At 33.0% G+C, this 18,768-nt stretch overlaps 1 protein-coding gene and 1 long non-coding RNA gene across 4 annotated transcripts in view; both read right to left on the reverse strand.

Annotated features, from left to right (window-relative positions):
* Positions 1 to 3,634, reverse strand: part of LOC127704685 (uncharacterized) — a 12,961-nt gene extending 9,327 nt beyond the window's left edge. Inside the window, exon 1 of one of the 2 annotated variants that reach the window (XR_007983463.1) lies at positions 3,616 to 3,634. This is a non-coding gene — a long non-coding RNA (uncharacterized LOC127704685). Of the gene's footprint in view, positions 1 to 1,462; positions 1,588 to 3,615 lie in introns of those variants that run through there. The other variant, XR_007983462.1, reaches the window with a different exon arrangement.
* Positions 3,635 to 5,796: 2,162 nt separating this feature from the next.
* On the reverse strand, positions 5,797 to 16,078 carry LOC127704672 (DNA damage-regulated autophagy modulator protein 1-like). 2 transcript variants are annotated; one of them, XR_007983454.1, is made up of 7 exons: positions 15,632 to 15,787; positions 15,035 to 15,088; positions 11,733 to 11,800; positions 9,799 to 9,944; positions 9,030 to 9,210; positions 7,792 to 7,829; positions 5,797 to 6,568 (listed from the first exon to the last, which is right to left on the reverse strand). XR_007983454.1 is itself a non-coding variant. In XM_052208810.1 (7 exons), exons 1-7 carry the CDS (start codon positions 15,865 to 15,867, stop codon positions 6,380 to 6,382), a joined length of 750 nt encoding a protein of 249 aa, XP_052064770.1. In that variant the 5' UTR covers positions 15,868 to 16,078; the 3' UTR covers positions 5,797 to 6,379. The 2 variants fall into 2 exon arrangements, 1 of the variants encoding a protein (XP_052064770.1); XM_052208810.1 differs by lacking the exon at positions 15,632 to 15,787 and adding an exon at positions 15,794 to 16,078.
* Positions 16,079 to 18,768: the final 2,690 nt, after the last annotated feature.

Genomic DNA, 18,768 nt, shown 5'->3' on the forward strand with positions numbered 1-18,768 from the left:
CCGCAAAATTGTCACCGGGCAAACCAAATCTCACCAGATTCCTTAGTCCAAAGACTCATAACTCTAATTCTTAAACTTTTTGGTCGATATCTACATAGTAAGTCCTCATTAGCTACAAAGTTTTATATGCACATCTGCACATTATTTCCTAATTAACTACAAAGTTTCATGAAAATCTGTCGTGTGGTTCAAAGGAGTTGCGCTTACAAACTGTTGCAGTAGCATGATTATGTAAAAAATATGTAATTATCTACAAAGTTTCATAAAATTATGTTGTGTGGTTTCAAAGGAGTTGCGCTGACAAACTGTTGCAGTGGTATATCATGCCTAAAATTCTAAGTTCAAAAGAGTATGACTCCTAGAAAAAATTATAATGTCATGTCGTTATGCACATCTACATAATATGTCCTAAATATCTACAAAGTTTCATGAAATTCTGAGGTGTTACATCCGATACCCTTTGAAAGGAGAGGGAAATATTTTGCCCTATCCAACTTACACCAATATTCATGGGAGTCCAAATTTCATGTCCTTCATCCTGTACGATTAGAACCTACCTACTATTTTTTATTGTCCTGAATGTGCATGATATATTTGCAACCTCACTTTTAGCAACACTTAATCTATCGCTTTCATGACGGATTTCTTAACTTTATACATGTGTTCTTACTTTAATCAATTTGTTATCATTTGTAAATATTAGGTCAATCAAATTAATAATAAAATCATGGAGGGCACATAACTTCGAACATAAAATCTATTCATGTTATATCGGAACAATTACCGATTTTAAACAAATTAATTTAAACAATGAATTACAATTACCAAATGGATTTTTAAGTATGACTTGTGATTGGATTGTGCAATAACTATTTTTGTTTCGACTTATGAGTTTGACTATCTCTTTAGTATCTTTACCCTCTCTTTTTTAATGTAAGGCCTCATTTTTTAACTTCCGTAACCAGGAACTACAACTTAATACAATACTGGGACACTCCGAGTTGTCTCTTTTTTACTTTTTACATTCCTATTTAAAACAAAATATTTTTTTACTATATCACAGTCAACGGAAATGTAGTAATTTCTATTTGTAGGGTTAACAGAATACACATATTAAGCCTATATATTGTAATACTTTCAAGGCTCATTGCCTAGCAAATTTAATAACTGTTACAGTGGAATCCATTGATATGATCTTGGTATACTTTCTTTATGTACATATATAAAAACAAGTTCATCATTATTTTCTCTTCCAAGAGGCGAGATAATGTTGACCTGAGGCCATTTTGATTAAAAAGTGATTTTATACCCTTCATGTATTATTGCATTTGTTTGCTTCTAACTTTAACTTGCGGGAGTTCTTGATGTAAGTCAAGCTCTTTGAACACAGCATATTCGGTTTGACTTTTAATTTTCTCAATTAATAAACAATATAAGCATTGTATAAGATAAAGACACTTACAATTTTGTGCCACAGATGCTACATGAACATTCTTTGTAAGTAAAAATCAAAACAGAAATCCATTAGGCTATAAATAACCACTTCACGGTATTGTAGTTTAACACAGGTGTGTGATAATACTTCCCTTTTGATTGTAAGATTCACTTAGCAGGTAGAATATAATCCCGTCGAAGATTTATTTTTCAATTAAAAACATTTCTCTCATTCTTAATCTTTGAGTTTTATAGACACTAATTTTTTAATTGAAATCACCTTTTTATATCATTCTTTATGTCATCTTGGTTCAAGTTTAATGTTCATAAAATCGTGCTAGATCTAAGATACAGCAAGAAAATACCGCTATTTGTATAATGTCTATACCCGATGATACCATAGCCAAGTAACCAATTTTTCGGCCTAAGCATGGTGTAAACGATAAAAAAAATTGGGATCAATAGCAAACGGCTTAATAAAAACAACCAATAGTATGACCATGGTAGGAGGAAACGAAAATAATGTTATAAATTATTATCATATAATATTTCATGGCTCTGCAGAGGCGCCGACTGTTGGCATGTTGATACCAAGTAGTTCCTGTTCAACTCTAGTGACACACGTTAGTTAAAGTTAAAATCTGTCAGCGATGAGCCGAATGAAAGTAAAGAGGAACCATTCTATTATAGCTTCTATGTAAAGGACCTTGCTATGGTTATCCATGTACGTGACAAAGATTTTCATAAAAAACTGGTCAATTAAATTATAATGGCGTATGTGAAAATTATGAAGATTCCACAAACTGGAATGTTTTGATGTATGGCTTTCTGTAAGATATGCCAGTGCTTGATGATGTATTTTCTCAGTTTTCGTGTTCATAGGTTGTATTTAGGTGACAAGGCTATAGGAATTTCCTTTTTTTTTCTATCACATGTTATTGCCTCTTTTATACAGAAAGTTATCTCTTTCTTCTTATACTTCCTGTGGATTTAGTTCAAATTGAATTAAAATTATATATGCGCTAAAACACTTTCATTTAAAGGATGTATTTTACTTATGTGAGTTTAGGAATTTTTGTCAAATGTACGGACTCGGGCCTTTGTTTTTTTTCCTACGATACAGGGTAAACTATTTTGCCCCATAAAACCCATTTTTCTTTTCATATAAGACTTCAATAGTTCATAAAAGGTAATTTACCAAAATTTAAGCAGATTCTAGATTTCTTTTCTTTCAACTTGAGACCCAAATAATACCAATGCAAATATAAGATAAAAGTCAGAGTCAGCCTTTTCCCGCCATTAAAAAAAAAAAAAAATCTCGAAAAGGAGCTCCATATCAATATTTTTTGCTTATTTTGTTCTAAAAAATGAAAACAACACGTTATATAAATTTCTACAACTAATGCTCTTCTGACTTGCAGTATCAATTTTAAATTCTAGATTTTTTTAATTTCCTTAAATACATTATAGTGACGACTTGCTCAAACATTGATTTTTAGTTTATTATGCGTATGAATTTGTACTTTTTAGGGTATGCATTCAGTCAGTTTTCCCCTTGAACTATGTGATCCTATGTCCTACTTGAGCCAGAATTTGTTGTAAATTATCTATATTATTTATATTTCTGATTATCGTATTACATGTACATGTACCTCAACCTTGATAAAACCGAAAAACACATGTCTTATGTGACAACTGTTCCGATTTAGGTATACCTGAAAATGAGTTGTTGGGCTGAAAATGTGTTTTCAAATCAAAAATGTTTTCGCATATTGTTTTCATGTATATATAATTCCAGTTAAGACCACTGAGAGCGAGTCAACTTGTACCCATGCAAATGTTTTTCAGTTGCATTAACCCATGCAAATGTTTGTTTTAATGGAAATTATTAAACTCTCCTCCCTTTCAGTCATACATTTATTGTATAATTACAATAATTTAGTCTTTGATTATTACACATTTTTTCCATGAACAACTTGTAATAATTCAGCAATATTTAGCGTAATGGCATTATGTTTGCTCAGAACATCTTGTTTCCGCGAAAATAATTAGGCTCCACATCCAATCCGTCCTTCAGTTGTATCAGAAGTAAATAGTACAGCTACATTAATATCATCGGATCTTATTGCATATATAGGGTTGCATTTAGCACCCACCTTAATTAATAACCTAATGACTTACTTGTATTCATGTTTTCATATTAAATGTTGTGATTTAATTTTAAGTAGCACCAGGAATGGCAAAGACTACTACAACAACAAATTTGAAGTTTGCTCAATGTAATCGATGATCGGTGATTCGTGGGAACGATGGTTTAACTCGGCATTGAAAAGTGTTGTGCTTATTGTGATTCCCGTTTTCCAAACAACAGGGATTGTATGAATGAACTTTTCTACTTGTATCCATCTAAAATTAAAATTTGTCCATTTTTAGTACCCAAGACATGCTATTGTTTGCTAAATTGTACTTAATCAAACCTCTTAATGGAAACTATGCAAATAAAGAGATCGTATATTACAAGGGGACACGCAAAAAACAAAAGTCGGAAGAAATTCATTTTCCAAAAGGAAAAATAATGAAAAGAAAAACAACAACCTGCAAATAAGGGGATGTGGTATAACTGCCAATGAGATAACTATCCAACTAAGTTCAAATGAAGTGGATGTAAGCAATTATATCAACCATACGGCCTTCAACAATGAGAAAAATCCATACCGTATAGTCGATTTTAAAAGGCCTAGACATGAAAAATACGATACAATTCAATTAAGAAAACTTACGGACTAATTTATAACAAAACACTTTACGAACAAAAAATATGACAGGCATGAACCAACGACAACCACTAAACTACAAGCTCCTGACTTGGGACAGGTACATCAGAATGTGGCGGGGTTAAACATGTTTGGAGGCGCCAACCCTCCCCTAGCCCTGTAAAGACAGCTTAATATTGACTTACATCTAGCAATTGACAATGAAGGTCAGTTGAAAACAAAAGTTTACGACAAAAGAGATTATTTCAACTTCCAAATTGTGAACTTTCCATTTTTATGTAGCAACATTCCAGCAACGCATGCATACGGAGTATATATCTCCCAGTTGATCAAGGGCTTGCATTTCCTATCATAATTTCTTTGATAGAGGGTTGCTGCTCACAAGGAAGCTATTAAACCAATAGTTCCAAGTGGTGAATTTGAAATCATCCCTTCGTAAATTTTACGGACGCCATAACAAGTTGGTTGACCGTTATGGCATAAACTGGTCCGCCATTCCATCTAAAGCTTCGCACCGAAGGAACGGGTTCGAGCCATTGTCACCTCGGCATTAATTGGACGAGTCTTACAAATTTAACGATTCGCTACGAAATTGACCAATTATATTGATAACAACTTTTGACAACTTGACCTCAAATGTTAATACCGGGATGCCGCAAAATAAATAAGTATCTGTTAATTAACCCCCATGGTGGCAGCGCAGATAAATTCCCCACGAGCGTGTTATCATATTCTTGACAAACTGAGCCGGTATCTTTCATTTCCTTCAGAACTCAGTAGGGATATATATGTGTTAATTTCGCGTTTGAGTTCCTATCAATATAATACATAATAAAGATCAATAAACAGATCCCATGATGCACTAGTCTCGTCTAAATTATTAAATCACGTAGTCAGATAGCCTGGCATCCTTACCCAATTTAATACTTCTGTCGAGCAGTGAGCCAGGATCCCAGGCTAGTAGTCAGAAAGTTGACCACGGGATTTAGGCCGTACCTGTTGTTAGTGAAGCGATAAGGGAACACAACAGGGGTCCAGTTTAGTTATGGCCGGAATATCCGTTTCACAGATGATAGCGGATATGTTCCAAATGTCGTAACCACAATCCCGTACCTTTTTTCTCGAATGTGACCTACCGAATTAGACTTATTACCGGGTTTGTACTTACAAGAGCAACACGACGGGTTCCACATATAGAGCAGGATATGCCTACCCTTCCGGAGCACCCGAGATCACCCCCAGTTTTTGGTGGGGTTCGTGTTGTTCAGTCTTTAGTTTGCTTTGTTGTGTTTTGTGTACCATTGTTTGTCTGTTTGTCTTTTTCTTTTTAAGCCATAGCGTTTCAAGTTTATTATCGACTTGTGAGTTTGAATGTCCCTTTGGTATCCTTCGCCTCTCTTTTAAGACAGCGTAAGACGGAGCAACACGAAACTACCCAAAACCGCGAAGGAATCCCTTGTACCAATAAAAATATTCCGCTTTCAATTACTGTTTTTCATATTATTTTTAAATTTATTATATTCATTATTAACTCAGACTCACGAGTTTTTCGATGGAAAGGAAACTCTCAAATATAAAAAAAAGAATATTTTCTGAAAATATTAACAATAACTTTAATTAAATATGATATGCAGTACTGTTCATGATAATTATTCACTAGATTTTTCATGGATACTCTTTTACAAATATATATTGAATGAGTAGAATTTACACACAGATTAACAACACTTAATGTTAAACTGATGATAAGGAAGATGTATGCGAAAAGCCATTATTTGGTCCATGACATTGGAAAATATTCAAGTCTTGCAAAATTATTTTTTTCAATTGATTAATGAACAGGCTGATATAAACTGGACACTTAATTGTAATTTGTGAAGACGTCATAAACATGTCAAAATTTACATCTTGTGACAAAATATCTTATTGGGAAAATCAATGGTTTATATCTTAATACTAATTACATGATCCCAAAGTGAGACTATTCCGGCAGTTTTTAAAGTTTTGCCGGAAACTCAAGAAGTTTGAAGCCCTTATGCAAATATGTAAGACAAAATTCAAAAATATAAATACTGAAGATTACCAGTCTTAATTAATTCGAACACTGAGTATTCTTCGAACTGCAGATGTACTTCGAAAGACATTTGGTTCACTAAGAGTCATTGTTAGTTTCATTTCGAGTCAACATTATAAATCGAATCGCTATTTATATCTACTTTGTTAGATTTAATATTTGTCTCATCCAGCTGTATTCTCCAGTCGTAGTGACGAAATTCTGGTATAAAAGTCAAAAAGTAAAACGATACTAGGAAAGCCAATATCCATTCTTGAATCGCTGCTTGTCGTTTGATTGAAAGATCCTAAAAATAAACAAAAAGGATGTGAATAAAACTACAAAAAATTGAAATGTTTACGAAATATTTACTTAAAAGTTAAGTAATTACATTCGTTCATTATTTTAAAGGACAACTATGTTGTTTTTTCCCTTATTTTCCCATGGTATAGTCCATTTTTGCTCAGCATAGTCGATTTAAGGTACAATCGGAGAGAGTGTCTAAATTATAACCTTTATATTTTTTAAACTTTGCCAACCTGTACTTTATTAAGCATTTTCAAAAATATAATAAAAGGTAAAGGTCACGGGGCTTTTTTTGACGCTACAGGGTGTGCACAATTGTTTGATTTTGTAACACTTAAAAAACTAAACGATAGAACTTATATAAAATATAAGAAGATAGCTTTTATAGTGTATTTTGAGAAGCTAAAACGTAGTCAAAGTACTCGGTTTTTGTTTGCTGAAAACAAAAATAGTAAACGTATACTGTGAATTCCTTGATAAAATTGAATGATCTCATTTAGATCCCTTTATATAGCTAAGCTTAACATATTCTTTATTTGTATATCAAGTCTTAATGATAAGATAAATAACAGAATTTGCTCCAGGGCAGTTGAAAAGTACTACAATTCAAAGGAATTCTTATCTCAAAATCTGCACACTTCTTTAACGATATAGACCGATTTATTTCTAACATCATTGAATATAGTACAATCCAGGATGGCGGAAGAACCTACATACTCTTACATACTACCTTGTTATTTGTCAACGAGCTTTTTCACAGGTCAGTGAAAACTGTGTTTAACATGTATATTTTAGGCTATTCAAACCATAAATCTAGAAAGTCGTACTGCACGCAAAAATGATACTATCAAGTAAAAACGTAATAACATAATAAGACGGAATTTAATTATTTAACGATTTTTATTATTTAATTTATGAATTTAACTCACTCGATGCCAATGTTTCGATATTCATTTAGATAACTTCAAAACACGAATCAATCCAAATTAAATATTAAAACAAACATCTGTGTTCAGATTTTACAAAATAATAAATTGATTAATTTATACTTATTGTAAAACCAATGAAAGAATAAAATTAAAACTATTAAATAGGCTGTACGTTTAAAAGAATTCACATTAAAAAAATCAAAATCCTCTATAAAAGTTTGCATTAATATCTTTCTATTTTAAAATACAGCTTGTGGTATTGTAGAACTACATTTGTTACCATTAATACACTTACGCTGTTAGATTGTTTGTACTGTAAAGTTACAATGAATGCTTTGTCTGGTTAAGGATAACAATGTCACAATGTTTCTGCAATACTGGCGACGTCTCTCAGATATACTCAACAAAGTTGGTTATAAGCGAGATAAAAAAAAAATATTATTTTTATATGGTAATTGTATGATTTGTTAAAAGCAAGAATCACATTCTGCATTTGTCATAACGATTGAAACTGGAAATACTACCCACATTAAATTTTGTCATTAACTTGTTGAATGTACATCTCGTGTATCTGATGAAATTTTATCCGAAAAAAAAACATATTGTGTACACGATAAACGTAGCATGTTGTTTTGAATACCCTTAGTCTTCAGGTGGAATACCAGTCGGTCCCTAGTGTACCATCCCAACCTTTATAGCCTTACCATGTTTTACCCCTGAGTCGGTACCTCTTCAGGTAGAATATCAGTCGGCCCCTAGGGTACCACCCGCCCATGCAGTTGCCTAAACCATAATTTACCCCTGGGTCAGTACCTCTTCAGATGGACTATCTGTCCCCTAGGTTACCATCCGCCCAGTTGCCTTACCATGATTCACCCCTGAGTCAGTACCGCTTCAAATAAACTATCAGTTCCTAAGGTACCAGTAGCTATTATAGCATAATTTACCCCTGAGTCGGTACCCTTTCAAGTAGACTATTGGTCCTCTTGGGTACCATCCGCCCATTAGACATAGTATTTTTAACCCCTGAGCCAATTCCTCTTCAGGTGGACTATTAGTCCCCTAGGGTACTAAAGTTACACGTATTATAGCATCATTAACCCCTTAGTCGGAGATGGACTTTAATACGGTCCCTGGGGTACCATCCGCCCAGTAGCCGTATCATGATTTAATGATAAATTTTGTCTGTAAATTTACTGTTCATAAGATTATGTAAATTTATAAGCCAAAGGTATTAAATTTCTAACGCAAAGTTGACCGTATCAGGTTTTTGATTCTTTCCTTAGACAAGTTTTCTTTTATGCTCTAATAACTATATTTTTCCATGCAAAAGGTTTGGTTTCGATACTTCATATACATGTATGCAATCAATCCTTGTTGTCATCGTGTTAATTAAACGGAAGGCTTTAAGAAGTTCGGAGAGCAGACGACTAGCTCCGGAAGTTGATTAATATGTTATGCGCATTGATATTATACTTTTCAACATATTTTAATTTTCGTTACATTTTGATATTAATAGTGTAAAATGGATACATCCAAGTAAAAATGCAAACTGCAGAATCGACATAACTAGTCTTGTAATATTTATTATAATATTGCTACCAGGAATGTCTTTTAAAAAGAATGAAAATAATGACTGCATTGCTAAATATGAAACTCCAACACCAAAGGCCAATGCAGCACCAGTGTTGTGTAGTCCGTCATGTGTACCAACCTATAAAAAAGAAAACCAGTCATTGTTCTAGATCTATTGACACAAAATAAGAAAAAACACACATTTTTGCCACATAACAGTTAGGTGGCATCTTTTTTCATTTGGTTTTGCGTCAAATCACATTTTTAAGACCAATCATCCTTCATGGAAGAAAGTAACATACAACAAATATTAAACATGCCATATAATTTTTTTAATCGGTATTAACGAAGTTTTAAACATGCCATATAATTTAATCGGTATTAACGAAGAATATGTGTTTTACTGCTTTCTTATCATGAAATGGCTTTCTTAATTGAAAGACATCTCTGAGATTGTGCACGTACAAGTGTTATTTTTTCCACAGAAAAGGATGACTTTTTTGTTAACTACCTCCACCTCCATTGCTTTAGATACGCCGTTCTAGATCTATAGCGGATGTATACTACTTGACCTGCTGTGGACAATGGTCTTAACAACAAAAGAAATTTTGATTCATTGCTTTGATTTTCAAAGCAATTCTCTAGAATATTTTTTCGGATGATTTATAAGTTTAAGAAACATTATGTTTACAAATAAGATACTGATAACAACTGCTTAATGTCTTACCTGGAAGGTAGAAACCAAAGCCATACCAGACAATGATACAAGACCAGCTACTGTAGCAATTATATTAACAATGTATCGAGGCCGACTTTTCTGGTAACTGTAGTTGACTTTAATCTGTTCAAATCTAATAGTTATATTGACAAATGCTGAAAAGCAAATGGATAACTACAAAATGAACTATCATTATATAAAATTGTTATTGTCAAAAAGAATTACAAATTTTAATTATACTCGTTTTTATTTGTCTCAATTGTTTTTGTCCCGGCTGCAATGCGGTAAGGGGGACATTAACATACCAGGCACCAGATCGTACGTATGTCCGGTCTTGTAAGAGATAGTCGAAAGATACCAAGGGGACATTCAAACTCAAAAGTCGAAAATAAACTGACAACGCCTTGGCAGAAAAAAAGAGAAAAAGATCAAAAGACAAATAAAAATATACAAAACATAACATAGAAATTAAAGACTGGGTAACACGAACCCCACCAACAACTAGCAGTAATATCATGTGCTCCATAAGGGTCAGCAGATCCTGCTCCACATGTGGCACCGGTCGTGTTGCTCATGCATGTACAGACCCGGTGATAAGTATAATTCGGTAGGTCACATTCGGGGAAAAGGAGGACGGGATTGTTGTTACGACCTTTGAAACACACCCGTCGTCATCACTCAAACATATATTCCATAGCGGTCTACCAACTCGTGATAAAGTCCGTAAAATTTCGAAGGGATTAATTCAACTTCACCACTTGGAACTTGGAAGCGCTCGAACAATTCTTATGAGATCTTTATGAAAAATCAATGGTTTATCAGCCATGTCTCGGGTGATTTTAAAAAGTAGTGCTAATTTACTTAATATGTGTTGAACAATTATTTGCACAGGTGTGTAATTATATTTATTTGAAATGTAAATTCTAAATTTATATGAAAATTGCTACGTAAGCGCTCTGATGTCTATACCTTTTTTGGCAAGTTTAAAAAAAAAAGAGTTTATATCAGCAATGTCTTGAACGAGTTTAAAAAATGAAAACACGTCATAAATTTCATGCGTCCGAAGCGTTTTTCTAGATTTACCTTCATTAGGATCCCTTTAAGCCGAGTATTTGAGAGCCAAGCATGTATAATAACCTAAATAGTTGAAGAGCTATATGACCAAAAAGTATCTAAAAAAATAAAAAAAAAAATTCTTTTTCCTTAGTTTCTTATATTTTCAAAATTTATTAACAAACAATTTTAGAAAGGGTTGCTATAAATCATACGTATACCAGTACCGAAATACTGACTACTGAGCTGTTGATACCCCGTCAAAAATCATTGCCAATTAACTATTTTGACAGGAATCATGTCCCTTGGAAATAGAAATTTTATTAAAAATTACATTGTAAGCAATCTCACACCTGTAGTTCTTGTAAAAAATTGATAGGAACAATATGTATATTAGAGTTACTGTCCCCTGACAAATAATATGTGCATAGGCGGGGACATTGAATTGCTGTTCTTTGTTTTGTTTTAATGGGGTGTTTTGTTTTGTTTTGATTTGACTTGTATATGTGTTTGTTTGTATTACATTGTTTTGGGCTTTGTTGCGTTTGGTTAGATGTGGTTATTGATTCATTAAAGTGCATTCATTGAAATGGAAAAGTTCCTCGGTTTAAAATTAAACTGACAATGGGTTTAATTTAAACATTCAGACCTATAATGGTTTACTTTTATAAATTTTGACTTGGATGGAGAGTTGTCTCATTGGCACTCATACCACATCTTCTTATATCTATAGAACATGGATCCGAACTTTGCCATTAAATGGCTAGCGTTCCTTTTTTTTTATCTCAAAATTTTTGTGTTAGATTTTCTGTTTCTGAAATTTTATATTATGTTTTTGGTCATTCTGCCATTTTTGTTGGATGAAAGCGTGTCAAAAACTTTGCACTCACCTAAAAATCCATAAATATTGAAAAGTAAGCTGAACGCCGACGCTGATATCCCTTTGTTTCCTGTGTCACTGAAAACATAATATTAAAACTGTTATATTATAAGAAAGTGATAGCTTCAGACTTGTCATATTTTTTTTTATCTACAGCAGGTTTCAAGTTAATAGACAACTCTTGCATTTGACCCCTATGTTCTAGTTTTAGCCATGTCGGCCATGTTGGTTAAAAGGTGGGGTTATCGAACACTTTTTTTAAACGAGCTTCCCATAAGTTGATTTTGAGCAAGTTTGGTTCCAATTGGCCAGTAGTTTCAAAGAAGACTATGTATTGTTAAAGTTAACAGGCGGCGACAAACGTCAAGTGATGGTAACCTGCTTTCGGTCAGGTGAGACAAAAAGTTATGAATTTTGATAAACAAAATGCATATACAAATCCTATTTAAAGTATTGAAATACACAAAAAAATCACCCGCCTTAAAATCATTTAACCCCTAAAAGAATATGTCGGATATCATTTTTGTCTATGGTTGTGTTAACATTTACTTTTTGCATTATAGCCTAGCAAATGTAAGTCCTCAAGACAAATAACAGTTTTACAGTTGCATCTACCTGCAGATTTTTAATTTGGTCATGTCTGCCTGATCATGAGAATCTGTGTTATACCCTGGTTCCATGTTGATACAGATCACGTACACCTCTGTACACAAGGCAACAGATTTAGCGTCCCCATTTTGACTGGACGTGACTTTGTACTTGTACATGTACATCCCCCACAACCAAACAGACGACCCGCTTTGGCAAGGGTTTTACTGCCGGTCTGAAGAAGACCAAGAGTGACCATATTTCAATTCCCTAGTCACCCTTGGGGGTTTTAATGTAACAAGAAAAGGAGAAAACAAATATTTTTGTTTTTTAAGTAATGAATTCTGTATTGAAAAAACTCAACATAGATACATGTATCAGGCTTAAAATAATATGGTATGCCAAATCTGATAAAGATAAATATCCTTTGTCCAAGTTTTGCTTACAACAATCTGGAAACGCTCTATTCTACTTTGAAAATTCCCTTTTAAAGACCTTTCTGGATTCTTTTGTTTTGTCGGATTAATACACACCGTAATTTAAAGGCTGAAATTTTATTGGCGGATGTAATAATTACCCGAACAGAAAGTAAAACAGAGTGTTGCTGGATACTTGTAATTAAATCTTGGACATATGATCTGAATTTTAATCAGATTGTGCTACACTAGAAACGCGTTTCGTCTACACAAGAATCGTCATTGGCACCGATATGAAAACTATAAGAAAGTCATACCGGGGAAGTTGTCGCATATCAATACAGGAGACTGAATACATGAACGTGCAAATATTTTATTTTTCCATCAAACATATATGCAATCAGTTCACAACACTTATTTACACAACTACAGCATTCATGGCAGAATACGTTTACCCGCCGCTAGTCGTAGACCGAGTGCGGGGCGAACCTGTGCGTTGAATTGTCGTGTCTTTCGTTTTACTTCCCCTTTTCTTGCAAATAAAAAAAATGTTTTAAAATCATTTGAAACAGGAAACATTTTGACCAACGAAAATGGAAATGGGACAAATCAACAAGGTTTTTTTTAAACAAAGAATTCAGTATTGAAAGCCGATTAAATAAGGACGTGTTAATTGACTTTATTCACTCTGTATACAATTTGTACCTTGACAATTAAAATGAATTGATGACTATTGTTGTCAAACTTAAACTTAGTTTTGATCCCTAGTTATCCAGACATCTTTAATGGTAACGATAAAACAACAGAAAAGATTTCTGACAAATCTAATTGAATTGAATTCGAATTTCGGGTTTCTCGAACATAATGCACTCCTTGCTTGAAAATATATCAAAACTTAATAACCCACAAAAATAATGACTCCTATTTTTTACAAAGTTTCACCTTCAAAATCAAACAAAAGAAATGAACATGTTTTTAATATACTAGGTTAATTGAATACATGTTCAATACAAAATTTGATCATATTCCTCAAACCTCCATGTATCACTCTTTGCAAGATTTGTACACGGAGCACTTTAAAAAAAAACTTTCCCATTCTGATCCTGCGAGTGAAACAAATACTTAGTACTTGTACATAGGAATTTCTTCCTATCTCTTTCAATCAACTTCCCCGAAAGCATGTTAATATTCATCTGTCTCTAAAAGATGACAACGATACAACACTAACATATCCAATATATGTGCATTTCGGGGCCTTTTATAGCTGACTATGCGGTATGGGCTTTGCTCATTGTTGAAGGCCGTACGGTGACCTATAGTTGTTAATTTCTGTGTCATTTGGTCTCTTGTGAAGCGTTGTCTCATTGGCAATCACACCACATCTTTTTTATATTGTCTAAAAATATAAAATTAATTTGTACATTTTCGATGTTCAGACACAGGACGAAAGAAGGCTTACCTATAGCTTTTCCTTTGTTTCGTGGCGAGCTCAAATTTTTATTTCATTGTTTTTAGCCTGCAAAAATCCTAACACAAAAACTTATTTTTCAGGATAAAAAACCGCATGGTATAGCCAAGAAAGTGGCGTTAAACATCACTGGGACATACAAATGAATAAACAAAACAGTCTAGATTATACTCTGTGAGGTTTGAGCCTGAAATAGTATAATAGATTATACTCTGTAAGGTTTGAGGCTGAAATACTTGTGCAACAGTATGTCAACGTATCCTATCACTGTGAATTTATATATTATAATGAGTAGAGGTGAATTTGTAGTTAAGTGGATAATTGATTTCGTGGTTTCATCAAATTTTGATTTATATTTGATCGATTAAATGTTGGTTCATATTTACCAGCAAAATCTCTGAAAAAAGCACCCCCCCAAAAAAAAATCCCCCCCCCAAAAAAATGGACATACAGTATAAGTTGCAATTAGTTCAGTATTGTATATATAAATATGTGTTGTATACAAGTTGTAATTTTGTTAAAATGTAATTTAAAACATTTTTGTGCAAGTTATCAAAGTTTCAAAACTACTAAATATGACTGAATAAAAGAAGCACATTGTTTGGGACTAAATCTATTATACCTTGACTGCCATAATTATACAAGGACACTAAAAGGCACTATAATATACATTTTAAAATATAGCATTAAGACTGTTTACAGGAGTTGTTTCCCCAAAATCAAAATGTCAGTTGCATTGCTTGTGCCAAAAAATGCTGCTTGGACTCCTTTTTGTTTTGTTGCTGTAAAATAAATTAAAATGTAAATATATCTGGTTTGGGGTTATATTTTTACGCATACCTTATGTATGGAAAATCTTTTTCAACATCTCCATCATGAGTGGATTTCAGGTAACTGAAAAAAAAGTATTGGTCTTCGTTTATCATTTCCATAAAGCTATATAAAAATAAGGAGATGTGGTATGATTGCCAATGAGACAACTATCCACCAAGTTCAAATAAAGTGGGTGTAAGCAATTATAGGCAACCGTAGGGCCTTCAACAAAGAGAAAAAAAACATACCGTATAGTCGGCCATAAAATGCCAATTTTTTTTTTTTTTTTTTTTGCTCTGAATTCCAATATAGCTCCTTTGGTTCGGTTTTTATGGAGTTTTTTTTTTTTGTCAATAAAAAATCGAAAATTAGTTAAAGTTTTGGCAAGAAAATTTATCGAATATTATGCGTCTTATCAGTTCTGATTTTTATATGTTTGTGCCTTTCTCCTCGCTGTATTTTAATACTTTTTCTTATTGTTTCTTGTGTTGACAAGGTCGTAGCTGAACAAATGAATAGAAGTTCTAATGGAGTAGTTTGTGTATTGTATGTTGAGGAAAATTTATTGAATTTCCATTTTTTTAATATTTAAACTTTGATCTAACAGAAAAGAGGGTGACTTACATGCGAAGTTTTGTTAACTTCCAACGATTACAGTGGATCCTAAATACAATGTAAATAGACTTTCCCTTCTACAGTATAATACCCGATTGCCCCCTTCCTTTTTTTTCGTGATTTCATACCTTCTTACAGACAGGTTAAATAAAACAAAATATTTATACTTACGGTATTATGCAAGCAAATACCATTTCTATTGCCAATATTATTGGATAAATCCATGGTTTTATGTAATAGATCATACTTGTAAAATGCTTACACACACTGTTATAACTTCCTGTTATGACTCCATGGTGCTACCTTGTTTAAGTATAAAATATTGTTTACTTTTGAAATCCGAAATTTAAATTTCTTACAAATCAATAAGACGTATGAACAATTACTACACTAGAAATTTACCCATTAAGTTTATTGAATGTGGTCTATTTAAATAGGTTGTTTCACTGACACGAAGAATTTCTTTTTTAAAAGAATTATAAATAAACCACAGAGGATATAAGGGACTTTCCGTTTTGAATTTTCCTTGAGTTCGGTTTTTTTGTTATTTTACTTTTTATTTTGGAAAGCTTCTGCGGTGTGACAACTGGCGTGTCGAGAACAACTTTTGAAAAGTAACACTTCTTGTGATTGAGGTTGGAAAAAAGAATTAAACACAATTATATAATTTTCTAGAATTATCTGTATAATGTTGCTGAAAATATACGTGCCAAATAGATTGTCTTACATTCATTATTTATCAAAATGCACGCATTAGACGGTTGATAAACGCATAGGCTACGGCCAAATGAATGCAAGTAAAACTGTTGATTCTTATTGATAAGAATATTCTTCGAATACACAAAGAATCAAAAGCTCTTTCCATTCATAGAAGTTCAGTGGTTCTAATAGTTCTGAGGATGATATATGAGATAAGACACGGGAATAAAACGTTGTTCTTTAGTTTTTTTTTTTGACTCACCTGACAGTACTGGCCATGTGAATAAGGAGTCATCTGATGGTAGCTGTCATACTGCAATATTTATAGATCTTGTATTGCTGATCATGTTTGCTGTATACAGTTTCTACCTGTCTTGTATATTTTTAGATAATAGACAAAAACGTGAAAATTGAAAAAAATGCAACCACTTGGCGTCCGTCGACTTTTGCAACAATCTTCTCATCTGAAACCACTGTGCCAATTCCAACCAAATTTAACTGAATGATCCTTAGGGTATACGTATTATGTATAAAGTTTGTGTTTTTGTTACTGCAAATAAACAGACATGACTGCCATGGCTAGAAAAAAGAACATAAGTGTACTAAGCATTTATTGTCTAATACATGTATCTTGAAAACCATAACATATAGAGAAAATCTGACAGGAGCAAAATGTAAAAATATAAAAATATACCTACTACCTCTTTCTTAAAACAATTTCAGATTGCTTATACGAGTTACTAGCCTTACATGTCATTTTATTTCAATTTTCACGTTTTTTGTCTATAATTATCTAAAAATATACTAGACAGGTAGAAACTGCATACAGCAAAAATGATCAGCAATACAAGATCTATAAATATTGAACCATGACAGATACCATCGGATGACTACATATAGGAGGTATTGCCCTAACAGGAAGATATTTATCTAACATACGTGTGCATTACTATTACACTGAAAACTATCATTAATAGGTAGAACCTGGAAATAGTAAAAATAACCAGAAGTGAGAGATCTACACGGATGCTTCATGACAGAAATCATTGAATGACACGTGCACTGGATAGCTGTTATTGACCTTAAATGACGATTTCTGACTAACTTTCGAGTTTTTGGCTAAATATTGAAACCTATAATAGATAGGTAGAATGTTTTAAATATCAGAAATTATTGTCAATACAAGTTCTTCAATATGCCAAAAAATGAGAGAAACTATTACATGACTCAGTTAATGCCCTTAAATGACGATTGGCGCGTATAATATTAAAAAAAAACCACAACATTATCAATGATTGCTAGAACTTGTAAACAGCTACAATGATCGGGCAATACAATACCTTAAAAAAATGAAAGAATGACCGAAACCAAAGGATGCGATTTTTGACTGATTTTTTAGTTTTTATATTATTGTTTGTTGCAGGTAAACGATTTAGGCTCTTATGTACTGTGCGTTTTAACAACCATTTTAATTCATTGAATGATAAACCATATCCTTTCTTTTCCATTCTGTTACTTTTTTGTTCTCATAATTCAAAACAAAGACAACAAACAAACATCCTCCGGGTACGGGATTTTCTCGCTGTTATGAAGATTAATTGGTGTACTTGGACTGTTTTCGGTGTTTTGGTCGGGTTGTTGTCTCATTGACACATTCCCCGTTTCCTTTCTCAATTTTATCAAATAAAAAACTGTTAAAGAGCAACCAGGGTTTTATTACTGGTCACAAGATTGATTAATTATTGATTCCTTTACGTCCAGTGGCAAACATTTCAAGAATCTTCAGGACGAGAAGAAATTGAAAATAATTCTAAAGGAGCGCCTGTAATAGAGACAGTCCGGGATAATGTCGGGGAAATTTGGACTGGCAGGTAAATATGAGGGTATATTGGATAGGGACACCAACATGCCACCTTAGGACGCCTAAAAGAGTTATTGCAAGGATTCTTAACGTGCAAAGAGCGTGTCACTCCCTACACGAGACAAAAAAAAAACACGCCAAGCAGAACGTCAATATAATGCAAGACAAAAAGACAAAATAACAAGTTTAAAAACCAACAACACAAAAAACTTCTTCGATGAAATCAATAAACTTGGACCAACTATTGAGAAACGTGAAATAGACTGTATAACACTAGAAAATGATAGGGTCTCCCACGACTCAGATGAAATTGTAAAGAAATGGAAAGAGGATTTTCAGGTTTATTCAAAGATACAGAATCAAATCAGGTTAGTGATTTATTCCTTGACTACACACGTAAACTGATACTGGAATGGGAAGATCAAATGGACAGTTTAGAAATCAAAACAAACAATATGAATAACAGAACAAACGAGCACAAACAAAAGGAGACTGGACTAAACTAGACTCTGATATAAAACTTGAGGAAGTTAGAGATGCCTTAAAAGCCATAAAGACAAATAAAGCTACTGGTATAGAAAACATA

Source organism: Mytilus californianus, unplaced genomic scaffold (genome assembly GCF_021869535.1).
Source record: "Mytilus californianus isolate M0D057914Y unplaced genomic scaffold, xbMytCali1.0.p SCAF_6, whole genome shotgun sequence".
Taxonomy (NCBI): domain Eukaryota; kingdom Metazoa; phylum Mollusca; class Bivalvia; order Mytilida; family Mytilidae; genus Mytilus; species Mytilus californianus.

Coding starts and splice junctions, on each gene's coding strand:
- LOC127704672 (XM_052208810.1), bottom strand. CDS start 15,867: ATGATCTATTACATAAAACCATGGATTTATCCAATAATATTGGCAATA. Junction 9,945..11,732: donor CAATATTTATGGATTTTTAG/GTGAGTGCAAAG, acceptor TTTGCTTTTCAG/CATTTGTCAATATAACTATT. Junction 6,569..7,791: donor AGTACAAACAATCTAACAGC/GTAAGTGTATTA, acceptor GTTTATTTTTAG/GATCTTTCAATCAAACGACA.